Here is a 15,000-nt window from a genome sequence, read left to right on the forward strand (position 1 = left end):
GTGCCTTGACCGCGGGCCTTCAGCAGACTGAGTAACCCCTTGCTGGAGCCAGTGACCTTGGGTCCAAGCTGGTGAGCTTTTGCTCAAACCAGATGAGCCCGCGCTCAAGCTGGCGACCTCGGAGTCTCAAAGCTGGGTCCTCTGCATCCCAGTCTGATGCTCTATTCACTGGGCCATAGCCTGGTCAGGCAAGCCTAGGGTTTCAACCAGTGACCTCAGCGTTCCAGGTTGATGCTCTAATCATTGCACCACCACAGGCCAGGCAATATATGCTTCTTCTTCTGTTTTTATTTATTTTTAAGAGTTTTTTATTTAGAAGTTAAATTTAACCTGACCCAGGCGGTGGTGCAATGGATAGAGCGTTGGACTGGGATGCAGAGGACCCAGGTTCGAGACCCCGAGGTCATCGGCTTGAGTGCAAGCTCATCTGGTTTGAGTGCAGGCTCACCACCTTGAGCGTGGGGTTGCTGGCTTGAGTGTGTGATCATAGACATGACCCCATGGTTGCTGGCTTGAGCCCAAGGTCACTGGCTTGAGCAAAGGGTCACTTGTTCTGCTGAAGCCCCTTGGTAAGGCACATTTGAGAAAGTAATCAATGAACAACTAAAGTGCTGCAACAAAGAATTGATGCTTCTCGTATCTCTTCCTTCCTGTCCCTATCTGTCCCTCTCTCTGTTTCTCTGTCACAAAAAACAACAACAACAACAACAAAAAATTAAATTTAATGGGATGACATTGATCAATAATAAGAGTACATAGGTTTTAGGTAAAATTTTCTATAGCATTTGCACTGTTGATTGTACACTTCTTAATTAATTTTATTTTCACTTAGCATAATTTTTTCAAGGTTTCTGCTGACCTTTTAATTTTGATGAAAAGTTTTTCATTCTTAGAGGTTCTGTTTTTTTCAGGTAAGCATGGTCAATTTAACAATATATTTATTTATTTATTTGAGAGACAGAGAGAGAAACATCAATCTGTTCCCACATGTGCCCAGACCGGGCACCAAACCCACAATCTTTGTATCTTGGAACAAGTCTCTACCCAACCGAGCTCTCCAGCTAGGGCCGTGGTCAGTTTTTATAGTGTTTCTTCCTTTATATATCTTAAACCTGTAAAACAAATAGGTTTTAATAGTCTATATCTGATACCTCCAATTTAGAAAGTTAGTGGGGGGTTAAATATCACTTGTCACTGCTTCTGGAGGCTCATTCCTTAGGATGTTTGCTAGTTTTTCACTTTGAGCTAGTATTTGAGTTCTGTGGACTCTGTGGGAGCCCCAGCCGCGGAGTCAGGGTTGCCTGTCCACCTGGTCCTTTGCCCTCGCTCCTCCCGAACAGCAGGAGAACGGCGAGGGATGCAGGTTTTGGAGCCAAGTGCTTATAGGCTCTACCCTCAGCTGTGGCCCTGGTCACGTGTCATTGTGTGACCTTGGGCAGAGAACTCAACCTCTTCCCTGCTGTGGTTTCCTCATCTACAGCACGGGACTGATGACAATATCAGGAATGTTGTGAGGCTGTGAGGTGAGATCACATCTATCAAGGGTTTAGAACACACAGTACGGGCCTCAATGATCACTATCATTCACACATCTCACAACGACCTATCAGCGATCATCATTTGTCTAATGTAAGATTCGGGGTGGAGGGGGCAGAAACCCTCTTCTCATCTTGTGGTCCCAGCCCTAGGGCAGCGCTAGGCCAACAGTGGGTACCCCATAAATATTTGCAGGACAAATGAGGGCAGGACGAAAGGAACGACCACACTTTTGCACCAGGGCTGCGGTTTATTCAGCGCCCAACAAAGACACATACCAGGCACAGGGGACGTCAAAAGCTTGGCGGTGGGGGTGGGGGAGGCGAGAGACAAAGGTGCGACAGCAGCAGCCCCCGCGACCGGCAGAGGGCCTTGATGTCCTCTTGCCCAAGGTTTGGGACTTGCCCTTCAGGTGTGGGTGTGGTTGGAGACGGCAGTCCCCTGGGGCGGCTGTGCTAGTCGGGGTCGCCAGGGTGCTCAGGGCAGAGCAGCCCCGAACAGTCGGAACCCTGGATGGGACTGGGGAGGGGAGGGGACCCAGGGCTGCTAGTCTGTGAACCAGGACCTGCACCAGCACCTTCGCCGGCTCCCTCCCTCCCCCTCTGCGTCTGTGTGAGCTTCACTTCCTCAGTAAACGTTCTTGCGAAAAACTGCACGAGGATCTCAGCCAGCAGAGGGGGAAGGGATCCTGCCCGCGCCCGGGTAGGGGGAGGTGGGGACGGTGGAGCGAGCGGGAACTGGACGGGGACGAGCGCGGGGCCCGGGACGGCCCGGGGGAGCGACCCGGCTCGGACCCCAGCGCCGCGGAGGCCCCCGCGCGCCTCCCGCCCCCTCCTCCGCGGAGGCCCCCGCGCGCCTCCCGCCCCCTCCTCCGCGGAGGTCCTCCCGCGCCTCCCGCCCCCTCCTCCGCGGAGGTCCTCCCGCGCCTCCCTGCGCGCCCCTGCCCCCGCTCCGCCCCGCCCCCCGTGCGGGGTCTGCTTCTGCGGCTGCGTTCCCCGAAAGACGGGACTGCGCCCGCGTTCCGGTCCGCAGGGAGACGGAAGGACACAACTCCCTGTGCTGCCTCCCGGAGCATCGGAGCGGACACCCTTGAGATGTAAGTGAGTCTCCTAAGCCCTGGCCTGCACTCCACGCTCGGATCCGCCGTGAGCGCTGACCCGAGGGAGGGAGAGGCGAATGCAGAGGGCTCCGCGCGGGGTTCCCAGCACCCCAGCCCAGGGTGCGGGGTGGAGACGTGGTGTGAGCCCCTCCCTTCATCAGCAGGTACAGTTCCCTCGATCCTTGCCCTGCCCTTTCCTTTCCCGACGCACCCACCGCTCCCCAGGGAGAAGACGCGCCGTCCTCATCCCACAGGTGTCGGGCGCGCGGGGTGGGTGCATCTCGGCCTCGGGCGCGCGGGGTGGGTGCATCTCGGCCTGCCACCCTGCCTCCGTGCCGGGAGGGCAGACCTGTTCTAGCTGGAAGGGAGGCTGTGATGGGGGGCACTCTGGGGGATGGTCTGGGGGTGGGCTTCTTCGAGCTTAGGGAGGTCCCCTGCCGTGGATTCCCGGGAGGAGGTTGTATTTGGAGGCCAGAAAAGGAGAGGGTTCTTCGGCCGGGTCAGGAGCTGTGTCTGCTGACCGAGGCTTCTCCCAGCCAGGCCTGAGCCCCAGACGACCCTTGTCCACAGCTCCCGCGCCTTCACAAGGTCTGCCTGGAACATGCTGCCTGAGATCATGAAGGGCCTCGGTCTGGTGCTGCTGGCGGCTCTGCTGTGCTCTGAGCCTGGTGAGTCTTGCGGCAGCTCTCCCAGGGTGGGCCACGTCCCTGGGAGAGCTGGGCTGTGGGTCACCATCCTCTGGTGGTGACCCTCAAACCACACTCCCTACTGGACTCCTGCAACCCCAGACGCCCTCTCCCTGGCTGGTGCTGCTCCACCTCCAGCCACGTGGGTCCCTCCCTACCCCTGAGGGCACTGAGGGGCTTCCTCGCCTGTTCCTGCACGATGCCCCTGGTTCAATGCAGGGGTTCTGTGCTCCATTAAGAGCCCCAGCAGGCCGCCTGTCAAGTCCAGTTTGGTCCTTGGAAGCTTGGAACAAAGGAACGAACTGTGCTTTGGGAGGGGTAGGGGGAGTGTGTGAGGAGGTCAGCGTGTGCAGGGGGGCACCTTAGGTGTGAGGTAGCTGTGTGTGTGGGTATACTCGTGCATGGGGCCAGGGAGAGGGCCTCAGGGCATCCAGAGTCCCAGTTGTGGGATCCTCCCAGGAAACTACTGGGAAGTGACACAGGGTCTTCTCAGTGCCAGTGTGGCCTGGTCACTGCTGGCCAGGGGGTGCCCAGCCTGCCCCAGCCCAATGGTTCTCCCAGCAGAGCCTGCAGCAAGCAGGTGGGGAGGATGCAGGGGCTGGCCTGGCCTGGCCTGCTGTTTCTCTAGTCATCCTGTGTCTCCGGTCTGTATAGCTGATGGTCTGTGGTGCCAGGAGTGTACACCAACCAACAACGACAGCCACTGCACCCCAAGGAAGTGCCTGCCAACCGAAAAGGTGTGTGCTAGCGTCCGCATCACTGACCCCAACAGCAAGCCGCCATCCGGGGAACAGTTATCCAGCAGCGGTAAGCCAGCACCTGAGCACGGTAGGGAGTTTTGGGGGGTGGTCTCAACCTCTCTGGCTTGCTATGTGACAGTGAACAGCTGCCTGTCTGGCCCTGGGCCCTCCATGTCATTGGGGACAACGGGGGTGGGCTGGGAGCTTTAGCTCTGCTGTTCTGGGGTTCTGAACCAGGGCCTGGGCTGGATTCCGGGGCGGAGCGGGGTGCAAGGCAGAGAGGGCCTACCTGGGGCTCCAATTTCAGGCTCCCCTCCTCTTCTCCAGACAGGACGGACTATTCCGTGAATAAGATGTGTGCCTCATCCTGCAACTTCCTTAAGCGGCACTTTTTCTCAGATTACCTGATGCACTTCATTAATTCTGGGATCTTAAAAGTAGATGTGGAGTGCTGTGACAAAGATTTGTGCAACGGGGTGTCCAGGGCGGGGGTCAGCCCCTGGACCCTGGCTGGGGGGCTCCTGCTCAGCCTGGGGCCCATCCTCCTCCGGGCTGGGCCCTGAGGTCTTCTCCTTCCTGAAGGGTTTCTGACCTTGTCCCTGGGGCCTGTGGCTGCCCCTTCCTCAGCCTGGCTTGGCTGGGGCTAGGGCAGACTTGGTCTGGCTCCATGGTCTGTGGTCCTCACCCCTCCCCGTCTCTCCACCAGTTTCCAATTTCAGCCAGCAGGACAACTCCAGGACACAGGCATTGGCATCGGCGTCGCCGGGTGGGTGGGGTGAAGGCCAGGGCTGGGACCTCCAGGTCTTTAAGGGAAGCTGAGCCGAGCCAGTCCCAACCCGGCAGCCTAGCTGTGAGGGCATCTTCTAGAGAAATACAGTCACTTCTGAGTCTAGAGACCTGGGTCTGAGCCTGGGTGTGGGTGTGTGTTGTGGGGGGGAGGGCTCCCGGCAGAGCTGGGGGTGAGGGGCTGAGGAAGAGCAGGCAGGCCTGGGGGCTCCGGAGGCTGTGGGTGCTGGGCTGCCTGGGGGACCTCGGGCCTGGCGAGGCTTGGGAGCAATGGGGTGAGGTGGATTAGAGTTGAGATGAACAGGTTACTGGGTGGGCCTGAGGGTGAGACCCTATAATCGTTTGTGTTCACTGCAGACACCAGCCACACACAGGTGCACACAGACTCATACCAGCACACGCAAATGCAGTGGCGTGCACACACACAGCCTGCTGTGCCCGCAGAGCGGGGCACCTTCATCCACACCCACGCTGGTATTCACATGCTCACTACCGTAGGCGTGCACACACCCAGACTGGAGCTCTGCCTCTTCACCGGACATCCCCCTGCTCCATCCCTGAGGTGGGCACCACCATGGGCAGGGTCCTGAGGGCCAGCTTTCTGAGCAGGGGCTGTGGAGGATGGCACAGATGGGCTGAGGCACTTTGGGGTGGGAGGAGGCAGGGGAAAACCCCTGAAAGTAAGTCCTGGCCCTTCTGGCTCCAGCCGTGGATCTGTGGTCCCATCCCTGTGCCTGAGTCCAGCCCAACCTCCCTCACCCACTGTCTTTGTGGCTTGTCCTGTGGCCCAGGCTTACACACGGTGGCCACTCCAGGTTTACTCTGGGGCCTTTGTCCAGTTCTTCCTTGTCCCTGTGTGGCTGATCCGGGCTGTGATCACTTCCGGGTCCCGGGCTCCTTGGAAAAGACAATGGTTCCATTAAGAACTGGCCTTGACCTCCTTCCCAGACTCTTCTGATGAGTCATGGAGAGGGATCTGGGGGTGCCGGGTAAGTGAGCAGGAGAGGAGAGCAGGGTCACTGGAGACTGGTGTCAGCCCTGCTGGTGGAAACGGCCGAGACACGTGGCTGAAGGTGGTCTGCCCTTTGTTTGAAGTCTGTCCTGCTGCTCTGTGATGTACCCCGTCCCGCCCCTACGTGAACTTCAGTAAAGTGTGCTACCCACGGCTTGTGTCTGGTACTTTGGGACCCTAGGGTGGTGCTACTACTACAGTGGTGACCTAGGACAACTTGCTCAGGGGACACATGAGGAGAAGCTGGAGGGTTTGAGGATGCTGGAAGCTGGCACCTGTGATGGGGGGCAGGGGGCCAGGAGGTCCTGGGAAGATACCAACTGGCCACCCCCTGGGATGGGGTTCAGACCAACTTTGATGCCAATCTTTGCATGCTGAATTTACTATTTGAGGAAGGTATTTAAAACAAAAAAACAAAAACAAAAAAAAACAGGGAAGCTCTCCTAGCTCTTTTAAGAACAAAATAGGATTAGAAGTGAACAGGGCTTGGGGTAGGGGTGGGGGTGCAGCACAGCGTACAGAGCCCAGACGCCGTATCTCAGTTCCCACTTTCAAGCTGTTGGGTTTGTGTCTCCAGCTCTCAAAGCATTGGAGTGTTGTTCTCATCCTTCCAATTGTGGTTTAGGGTTGCACTCCACAGCCTGGGGGAGATGTTTGGTCCAGCAGGCATGTGGCTGTGCCGATAGATCGTGTGCCACCTGACTCTCAGGAGTCCATCAAGGACTTCTTTCCGGGTCAGCACATCTAGATGGACCTTTGGATTTGGGTGTCTGCTGAGTATTTCCACAAATGGATGAACTGGAAATTATTTAACTGCCTGTACCTGGGGGCACAGGGGTCTGCTCTCAGCAACACTGCCGTGACCATCCTCGTCCTCACATCCTTATGGACTCACACGATCATTTCTACTGGATCAATTTCAAGAAGTGGGCAGCTGAGCCAGAAAGGATCTCTACCTAAAAACAAAACAGACAACTCTAAAGAGGCTGTGTCGAGTCCCAGCCCCGCCTATCTCTCCCACCCTCACTAGCGGCGGATGTTATTCAATTCTAGGGATGTTTGCCAGTCTGGGAGACAAAAACTCGAATTTTGTTGAATTGCCATTTTAAAAATGATTAGTGAGATGGACCTGTCACATATTTGTCAGCCATTGTGTTTCCTCTGTAACAGGCGGGTCACATCCTCAACTCATCCTTCTGTTGTGGCGTTTGTCTTTTCTATTGATTGGTAGACCATTCTGTGTATTAGGAACACAGTCTTTCCCATGGTGTATGTTCTGCAAATATTTCCGTGTGACTTTGTTTTGGTGTCTTCACTGTGTATGTATGTATATGTTTATATGCATATTCTCAGGTTCCACGTGGTCAAATCTAATTGTTCTTTTGTGGTTTCTGGGTTTCAAATCTTAGAAGAAACACCTCTGCCTTTATTTTATGGAAAACAGTCCTCTATATTTTCTTGTAACATTGTTACAAATGTGGTGACTACGTTCAGATATCCTATCCACCTGGAGTTTTATTACGTGGCAAAAGGCAAGGACTTCTTCCAAAGAAATGGCCAATTTTTCTCAATGCCATTTATTGAGTTAGTCCTTCCCCCATTGCTTTAAAGTGTCACCTTGCATGTCTCTGACCCGCAACTTGTCGAAATCCCGCCAGACACTTTGCCCCGGGCCCTGCCATGCCGGTTTGTTTCTGGCTGATTCACAGCACGTCCAACAACTGGTAGGCAGCTGCCCCTCCTGGCTTTTCTTTTCAGAAGATTGTTGTTCCACCTGACAGTTTATTCTTTATTTATTTATTTATTTATTCATTCATTCATTCATTTTAGAGAGGAGAGAGAGTTAGAGTAAGAGAGAGAGAGAAAGGGGGGAGGAGCAGGAAGCATCAACTCCCATATGTGCCTTGACCAGGCAAGCCCAGGGTTTTGAACCGGTGACCTCAGCATTCCAGGTCAACGCTTTATCCACTGCGCCACCACAGGTCAGGCCTGACAGTTTATTCTTACAGACGAATCTTTGAATCCATCTGTCCAGTTCCAGAGTAATGCTCTCGGGATTTTGATTGGAATTTCACTCATTTGGGTATGAGATTGAGACGGGATGATGCCCTGTCTGTTGTACGTCTCCCGCTTAGGGACCCGATGCAGCTCATCATTTATGTAGCCTCCTAACAATCTCCCTCTGGACAGTATCGTTTCCTTTGTGCACACCTTGGGTCTTCTTTGATATGCTTATTGCCGACCGTTTATTCTTTGTGGTGTTTGTCATAAGTGGGACTCCTCCTTTCCTTTAAATCGAATTGTCATTTTTGGTGTGGTGAGTTGATGTTTTTTATTTTCTTTGTGGTGATGTGTCCAGCCATACTCTCCCCTCCTCCCAGGTCCCATTTAAGTGGGATGACTAGGGCCTGACCAGGCAGTGGCGCAGTGGATAGAGCGTCGGACTGGGATGCAGAGGACCCAGGTTCGAGACCCCGAGGTCGCCAGCTTGAGCGCGGGCTCATCTGGTTTGAGCAAAAGCCCACCAGCTTGAACCCAAGGTCGCTGGCTCCAGCAAGGGGTTACTCGGTCTGCTGAAGGCCCATGGTCAAGGCACATATGAGAAAGCAATCAATGAACAACTAAGGTGTTGCAACACGCAATGAAAAACTAATGATTGATGCTTCTCATCTCTCTCCGTTCCTGTCTGTCCCTGTCTATCCCTCTCTCTGACTCACTCTCTGTAAAAAATAAATAAATAAAATTTAAGTGGGATGACTAGGGAGGGATTGAGGGGTGGACAAGGCCGACAGCTGATGGAGCCTTCGATTGCTGGAGACAACCTACCGTGCCACAGGCGTCTCTGATACAAATGCCGAGGCAGAAAGAGCGAGTCTTTAGAGAAGTCCTTCAAAGCACCGCAAGACAGGGAGTGGAAGGGAGGGAGGGACCTATCTCAAACCTGGAAGAGATTCCCTGGGCTGAGAAGGGAAGGGTTTGGCAGGAGGGGAGGCGAGGTGGTCCTGAGGAGCAAGACTTCCGCATGGTAATGGGCCAGGGTGGTCCTCACAGGTGAGCCACGGACAGCCTCAGTCTTCCACACTGTGGTGTGGCCCCTCGTTTTGACACCACTCTGGAGAAACAGACAAGTTCTACATCGACCAGGACGTTGGGTCTCTGCCATCCTGGTAGAAGAGGCTAGAGCAGGGGTCGGGAACCTATGGCTCACGAGCCAGATGTGGCTCTTTTGAGGGCTGCATCTGGCTCGCAGACCAATCTTTAATACAAATAATAATAACGTTAAAAATATAAAATATTGCCTGACCAGGCGGTGGCGCAGTGAATAGAGCATGGGACTGGGATGCAGAGGACCCAGGTTCGAGATCCCGAGGTCGCCAGCTTGAGCACAAGCTCATCTGGTTTGAGCAAAGCTCACCAGCTTGGACCCAAGGTTGCTGGCTCAGCAAGGGGTCACTTGGTCTGCTGCAGCCCCAAGGTCAAGGCACATATGAGAAAGCAATCAATGAACAACTAAGGTGTCACAACAAAAAACTGATGAATGATGCTTCTCATCTCTCTCCATTCCTGTCTGTCTGTCCCTATCTATCCCTCTCTCTGACTCTCTCGCTCTGTCTCTGAAAATAAAAATTAAAAAAATATATATATATAAAATATTCTCATGTATTATAATCCATTCATTTCCTACCGCTCATGGTCATGGTTGCGGGTGGCTGGAGCCAATCACAGCTGTCCTCCGGGACAACACCAAATTTTTATTGGATAATGTGTAACATACACGGCTCCTTGTATGGCTCTCATGGAATTACATTTTAAAATATATGGCGTTCATGGCTCTCTCAGTCAAAAAGGTTCCCGACCCCTGGGCTAGAGAGAAAAATTGTTATAGAGAGAATGAAGTCACCTTGTTCACCTGGGAGTGGGAGCTGTGCTCACATGCTCAAGTGCATCAGCTGAGTCCCCTGCGTCAACTGGCAGGGGTTTTCCTAAGGGACTCTGTTGAGGGCACTGAAGGAGCTGGGTGGGCAGGCTGGGCTCTGCCCTTTTTGCCCCTCCAAAGCTCTTGTCGGTGGCATCTTGTTGCATGTGTCTCCCTGGCAGAACTGAAATCATATAACAACACCTGAGGGACCAAGAGGCTGCAGAAGGGAGTTCCTGAACTCCAGAAAAATGGGGTCTACCACACAAGGGACTCTCAACAATCTGCAGCAGGCGCTGGGGTGACTTGGGGGGCGGCCACGTACACTTTCCTATCCACCTCCTCCTAACTCCATTATCAGCACAAGCATTTTTCAAGTTCTACAGCCAGAAAATCGACAGAGGAAGGTAGTTTTGAGTCTGCTTTCCCAGTCTTTTCATTGCTTACTTAATTTTTGTTTCTGTTGCATTAGCTGGGACCTGCAAACGCACAGTTGAATAATGGTAGAGACAGGGGCATGTCTGTGGAAGGTCTTTCCTCTTGTGCCTTGAATTGATGTTTAGTTTTGAATTTGAAAGTTAGCTTTTATTCAGTTTAGACCCTTTTTAAAAAATATTATTAAGGATCTTTATTATGCTAAAACATAATTGTTGATTTTTCAATTGAGTCTTTTTTTTTTTTTAATCGAACTTACTAAAGTTGACTTTATTTTTTAACTGGATCTATTGGGATGACCTGGGTTAATAAAATTAGATAGGTATTTAGACTCATTATTCATAGTCCAATTAAAGGTTTTTATTAGAAATGGCTGCTGAATTTAAAAGAAATACCCTTCATCATCTATTGATCTGACCACATACCCCCGCATGTAGTTGGTGAGCTGACCCAGTGGATTATTGTCAGATGTCCCAATGGGGATGAAGTGCAGTGGGGGGCAGTGTCATATCGCTTTAAAGCACTGCCAGGTTCAGATCACCAGTGTGGGCTTAGGGTGTTTGCAGGGTAGGAGAGTCGGATCAGATTCATGATGGAGGTTTGTCTGTTTTCCTCTGGACGTCTTTACTGGAGGTGAGCTCAGGATTCTGGCAGCCTGACAGAACAGACTGTTCACCTTCCCCAGCACCTCCTCAGTAGGAGTTAGGGGGCTCCATAACCAGCCTAAGGTGGTCCCAGGATCAGCAGGTGCCCTGTGACCTCTCACCCCTCCCTGCCCTGTGGGTGCTAGGCCCCTCACATGGGGCTAAGGCCTGTGCCTCTGGGAACATCTGTCCATCTCCTTCTCCTCTGCACTTGATTGAGTCCAGGTTAAAGACCTTTTTATGCCATTTGACATCTAGCAAATAGATTTGGAAGAGATAAGACCCTGACATACCCAAATCTTCACTGAATTTGCAGGAAATGGCTGGTTCCAATGTCTTTCCTACCACCCACTTGCTGTGTGATCTTGACCAAATTCTGCATTTACTCTGAGCTTCTGTTTCTGAATCTGTGAGGTGGGGACTCGCCCAGCTCACGGGGCAAGGTTCATGGTGGAGGGGCAGAGATCGGAGCCTGGGCCTCTGGCCCCAGCCTGCCAGAATGCTAGCCTTGGGAGGTGAGACGGAAAGTGGTGCGGAGTGTGGGTGTGGGGGAGGATGAATGCCCCCCCCTCAGTTCTCTCCTTGGGGCTTTGGGCTTGTGTCTGACCCCTCCCCTATTCCACCCAAGCCTTCCTCCAAGTCCCTCCCTTTTCCCTCCCCTTCTGTGAGTGGTGAGGGGCGGCTGAGTGTCAGAGTCATGGATTTAGGTCCAGGCTCTCAGAAGGGCAGCTGGTCTCTGAATGGAGGTGGAGGAAGGGGACTGGAGGATGTGACAAAGGCTGGTAGGGCCATGGGATGTGGAGACGCTGAGAGGGGATGGTGGGGGCAATGGGACCCATATTTGATGGCCACTGAGTTGGAGACAGTGAGGGCTGGAGGTGCCCGTGTTGGGCCCATGCCTGGCCTTTGGAAGGGCCACCCAGGTGAGGGGCAAAGGTGAAGACCAGGTTGGGATAGGTGGAACTAATGACCTGCTTGGGGCTGTCTAAGGTGAGCTGGGGACCCAAACACAGCACATCCTGGGGGATGAGGGCTGAGAACGAGGCCACTAGGCCCAGGAGGAAGGTGTCTGTGAGCGGGGCAGGCATCATATCACCGGCCTGCGTCCTCAGCCAGTGGCTCTCCTGACTGAAGTTCCAGAATTCCCTGGCAAAGGCCGAGGCCCGCCCCGCTGTGCCCAAGCCCCCACCCACCCCCACCCTGATTTTGATTAGAGGGGGCCTTTACCCTCAACACGGACTGGTCAAGAGGGCCGGATGCAGTCAGAGGGCATTGACTGAGCGAGGGAAAGCAGAGGAGGTGGGAAACTTGCTGAGTGGCCAGCCAGGCGACCCCAGTGATGGTCTGGGGGGTGGGGTGGGAGGAAGCAGTGAGGCTGAGCTGCCAGATGGGGCCAGGGTTTGGTCTTCATGCTGCCTTTGCCTGGGAAACACTCAGCCGTTTTGTCTGGCTTGTGCGTGAGCCTAGGGGGGCACTCCTGTCCTCCTTATCTCCACCCAGGTGGGCTGCATGTAGGTGGCTACTTTTTCAGAGGTGGGATCCTGGTCTCATCCCTGGGCAGAGACTCTGGGAACTGGGCCTCTCAGTCCAGCCTCTCAGCAGGCAGGCAGTAATTTTGAATGAATGAATGAATGAATGAATGAATAAAATGAAAAACGAATGAATGAGGGATGAAGAGTAACAGTTGGAGAAGTCATGAATCTTCAGTTAGTGAGAAGAGGGTTTCCTGTCTGAGGAGTGACCTGAGAGAGGGGGTGGACAGGTGCCAGGGGAAGGGGGTTGCGACGGAGAGAATGAGCCCCCTTCTGTGGGCTGGGGCCCCCAGGGTCAGCATTTCCTGTCCACCCCACTTTCTCTGTTCTGTAGGGAAATACAGGGTTCCTGCTTAATCCACTCGGAGCACTGGGCCCTTGTTGCATAACTTAGGGGCCTGAAGAACACGTTTGCCTAGAATTCAAACAGACAGAAAGACAAGTGTTCATGTTTGTGAGGTGACATGATTTGAGTCTTGACCCAAGGAGGTATTGAGGGGAGAGCTGGTGTATGTGAGGGGACATGGCTGGGAAGGAGAGTTAAGACTAGCTAATCAAATTAAGTCGTTCTTGGTGAATGTTCCCAGAGCACCATGCAGGACTCACCATGGTTACCATGCCTTCAGATCCTTGGAGTTGTCTCAGAAATCCCTCGGCTCAGGCCCAGCATTCTATTTCTAATAGCAGTTGCAACAAATGAGCCACACTGTTACAAAAAAGTGTGGAAGAATGCCAGCAACACGGAACTGAGTGTCCAAGTCCCAACAGATTGCAGACAGCTGGTCCCCATACACAGAGTACTTTAGTCCGTTGTTATTTGTGATAGAAAGAGCCCAGCTTCAAAGAAGATAATGCTCTCTATCATCTCTCATCCATCTGTCATCTACCTATTCTATCATCTATCTATCTATGTATCTATCTATCATCTACCTGCCTATCTGTCTATCTATCTATCTATCTATCTATCAATCATCTACCCATCTATCTATCTATCTATCATCCCCTGGAAGAAGGGAGCATATTTTGAGGTGGAGGAGGGGAATGGGTCTTGGGGAGGAGTAGGGACCACAAGTATGAGGACAAGTCACCCTGTGGTGGGCTCAGGACAGTGATGTCTGAGATCCAGTCATCGTGATGCTTGTATAAGTTTCCTGGGGCTGCTGTTGAAAATGACCACAGCCCTGGCTGGGTGGCACAGTGGATAAAGCATCGACCTGGGCACCAGAGGTCGTGGGTTCCACCCTTGGTCAGGGCACATATGTGAAACAACCAAGGAGTGTACTACTAAATGGAACAACTAAGTGCAGCAACAAGTTGATGCTTCTCTCGCTCCCTTCCCCACCTCTGTTTCTCTCTCTCTCTCTCTCTCAAATGAATGAAAAAAACTATAAAAAGAAAAAAAGAAGAAGAAAATGACCACAAATGAAGTGGCGTGAAGCAACAGAAATGTATTTTCCTGCAGTGCAGGAGGCCAGCAGTTGAAATCAAGGTGTCGGGGGGACTGAGGTCCCTTTGAGGGCTCTAGAGGCTAATCCTTCTTCATCCCCTCAAGCCTCTGGGTGCTCCTGAAATTTCTGGCTTGTGGCTACATCACACCAACCTCTGCTTCCGTCGTCACATGGCCTCTTTCTCCCTGAAGCTCTGTGGTTCCCTTTCTGTCTCTTCTAAGGACCCTCTCATTGGATTTAGGATGCCCCCTAATCCAGGATGGTCTCACCTCAATCCTTACCTTACCCGCTCCTGCAAAGACCTTGTTTCCAAATAAAGTCACACTCTGCCTTTATGTTTTATATTGTGTCTTGAGGATCCTGGGACACAGGAGGAAGTAATATTAGGAATTTTTAGAATTTAGGCATCTCATAATTACTCATTTATTTTGTCCCCTATCGCAGATGCAGTAGTCTCAGGATAACAATACAAAGGCCATCACCCACCATCTAATTCCTGAGAGCATTTTAAATCCATTTTGGCAGCCCCTTTACATTTCTTTTGTGTGTGTGGTTGTGATGCATCTACGCTGTCTGAGCAGAGTCATTACATTTTATATGAACTTCCTTCGAACACATCATCCACCCCGGTCCTTCCTGCAACGTCCCCGTCTTCAACTTTGATTGTCTGCCACCTTTCCCTTCCGGCGGACTTCTCAGAAACAACTTGTGAGAACAAGACTCCCGAGTTCATCCTGGTTGAAAACAGCCTGTCAGTTTTGCTGACTGAAAACCCTTGAACCACACGTTCTCTCCTGTATTCTAAGCATGTCCCTCACTTTCGTGCTGCTCTGGTACCGACTGCGGTCTGTGCCCTCACTGTGCTGCAGGCCTTGGGGATGGGTGGGCAGGTGTCCTTCCTACGACTCCCTCCAAATCCCTGACGTGAATCTAATCTGATCCCCATCTTGGCCGGCCCCTTGCATTCCAGAATCTCTCCTTTTGTTTGCGAAAACCCTGCCTGCCCATGGTTTCACTCACACCCAGCCTCCTCCAGAGGCCACTCACCCCTGTGATCCGCTGACAACTCTTAGAAGCAGCCGCTTAAAGAACTGGGGCAGCAAATGGGTGGGAAAGAGGCTGGGTTTGGAGTCTCAGCAGCATCTTCCAGGAGCAAATGGGAAGAA

At 52.8% G+C, this 15,000-nt stretch overlaps 1 protein-coding gene across 4 annotated transcripts; it reads left to right on the forward strand.

Moving 5' to 3' along the window:
* The first annotated feature begins 2,034 nt into the window (after positions 1–2,034).
* Positions 2,035–6,012, forward strand: LY6H (lymphocyte antigen 6 family member H). Of its 4 annotated transcripts, XM_066265526.1 has the most exons (5): positions 2,035–2,632; positions 2,890–2,905; positions 3,206–3,303; positions 3,976–4,128; positions 4,389–6,012. In XM_066265526.1, exons 1-5 carry the CDS (start codon positions 2,050–2,052, stop codon positions 4,622–4,624), a joined length of 1,086 nt encoding a protein of 361 aa, XP_066121623.1. In that variant the 5' UTR covers positions 2,035–2,049; the 3' UTR covers positions 4,625–6,012. The 4 variants fall into 4 exon arrangements, with proteins under 4 accessions (XP_066121623.1, XP_066121626.1, XP_066121625.1 ...); XM_066265529.1 differs by lacking the exon at positions 2,890–2,905 and having other exon boundaries at positions 2,429–2,632; XM_066265528.1 differs by lacking the exons at positions 2,035–2,632; positions 2,890–2,905 and adding an exon at positions 2,646–2,799.
* Positions 6,013–15,000: the final 8,988 nt, after the last annotated feature.

Source organism: Saccopteryx bilineata, chromosome 3 (genome assembly GCF_036850765.1).
Source record: "Saccopteryx bilineata isolate mSacBil1 chromosome 3, mSacBil1_pri_phased_curated, whole genome shotgun sequence".
Taxonomy (NCBI): domain Eukaryota; kingdom Metazoa; phylum Chordata; class Mammalia; order Chiroptera; family Emballonuridae; genus Saccopteryx; species Saccopteryx bilineata.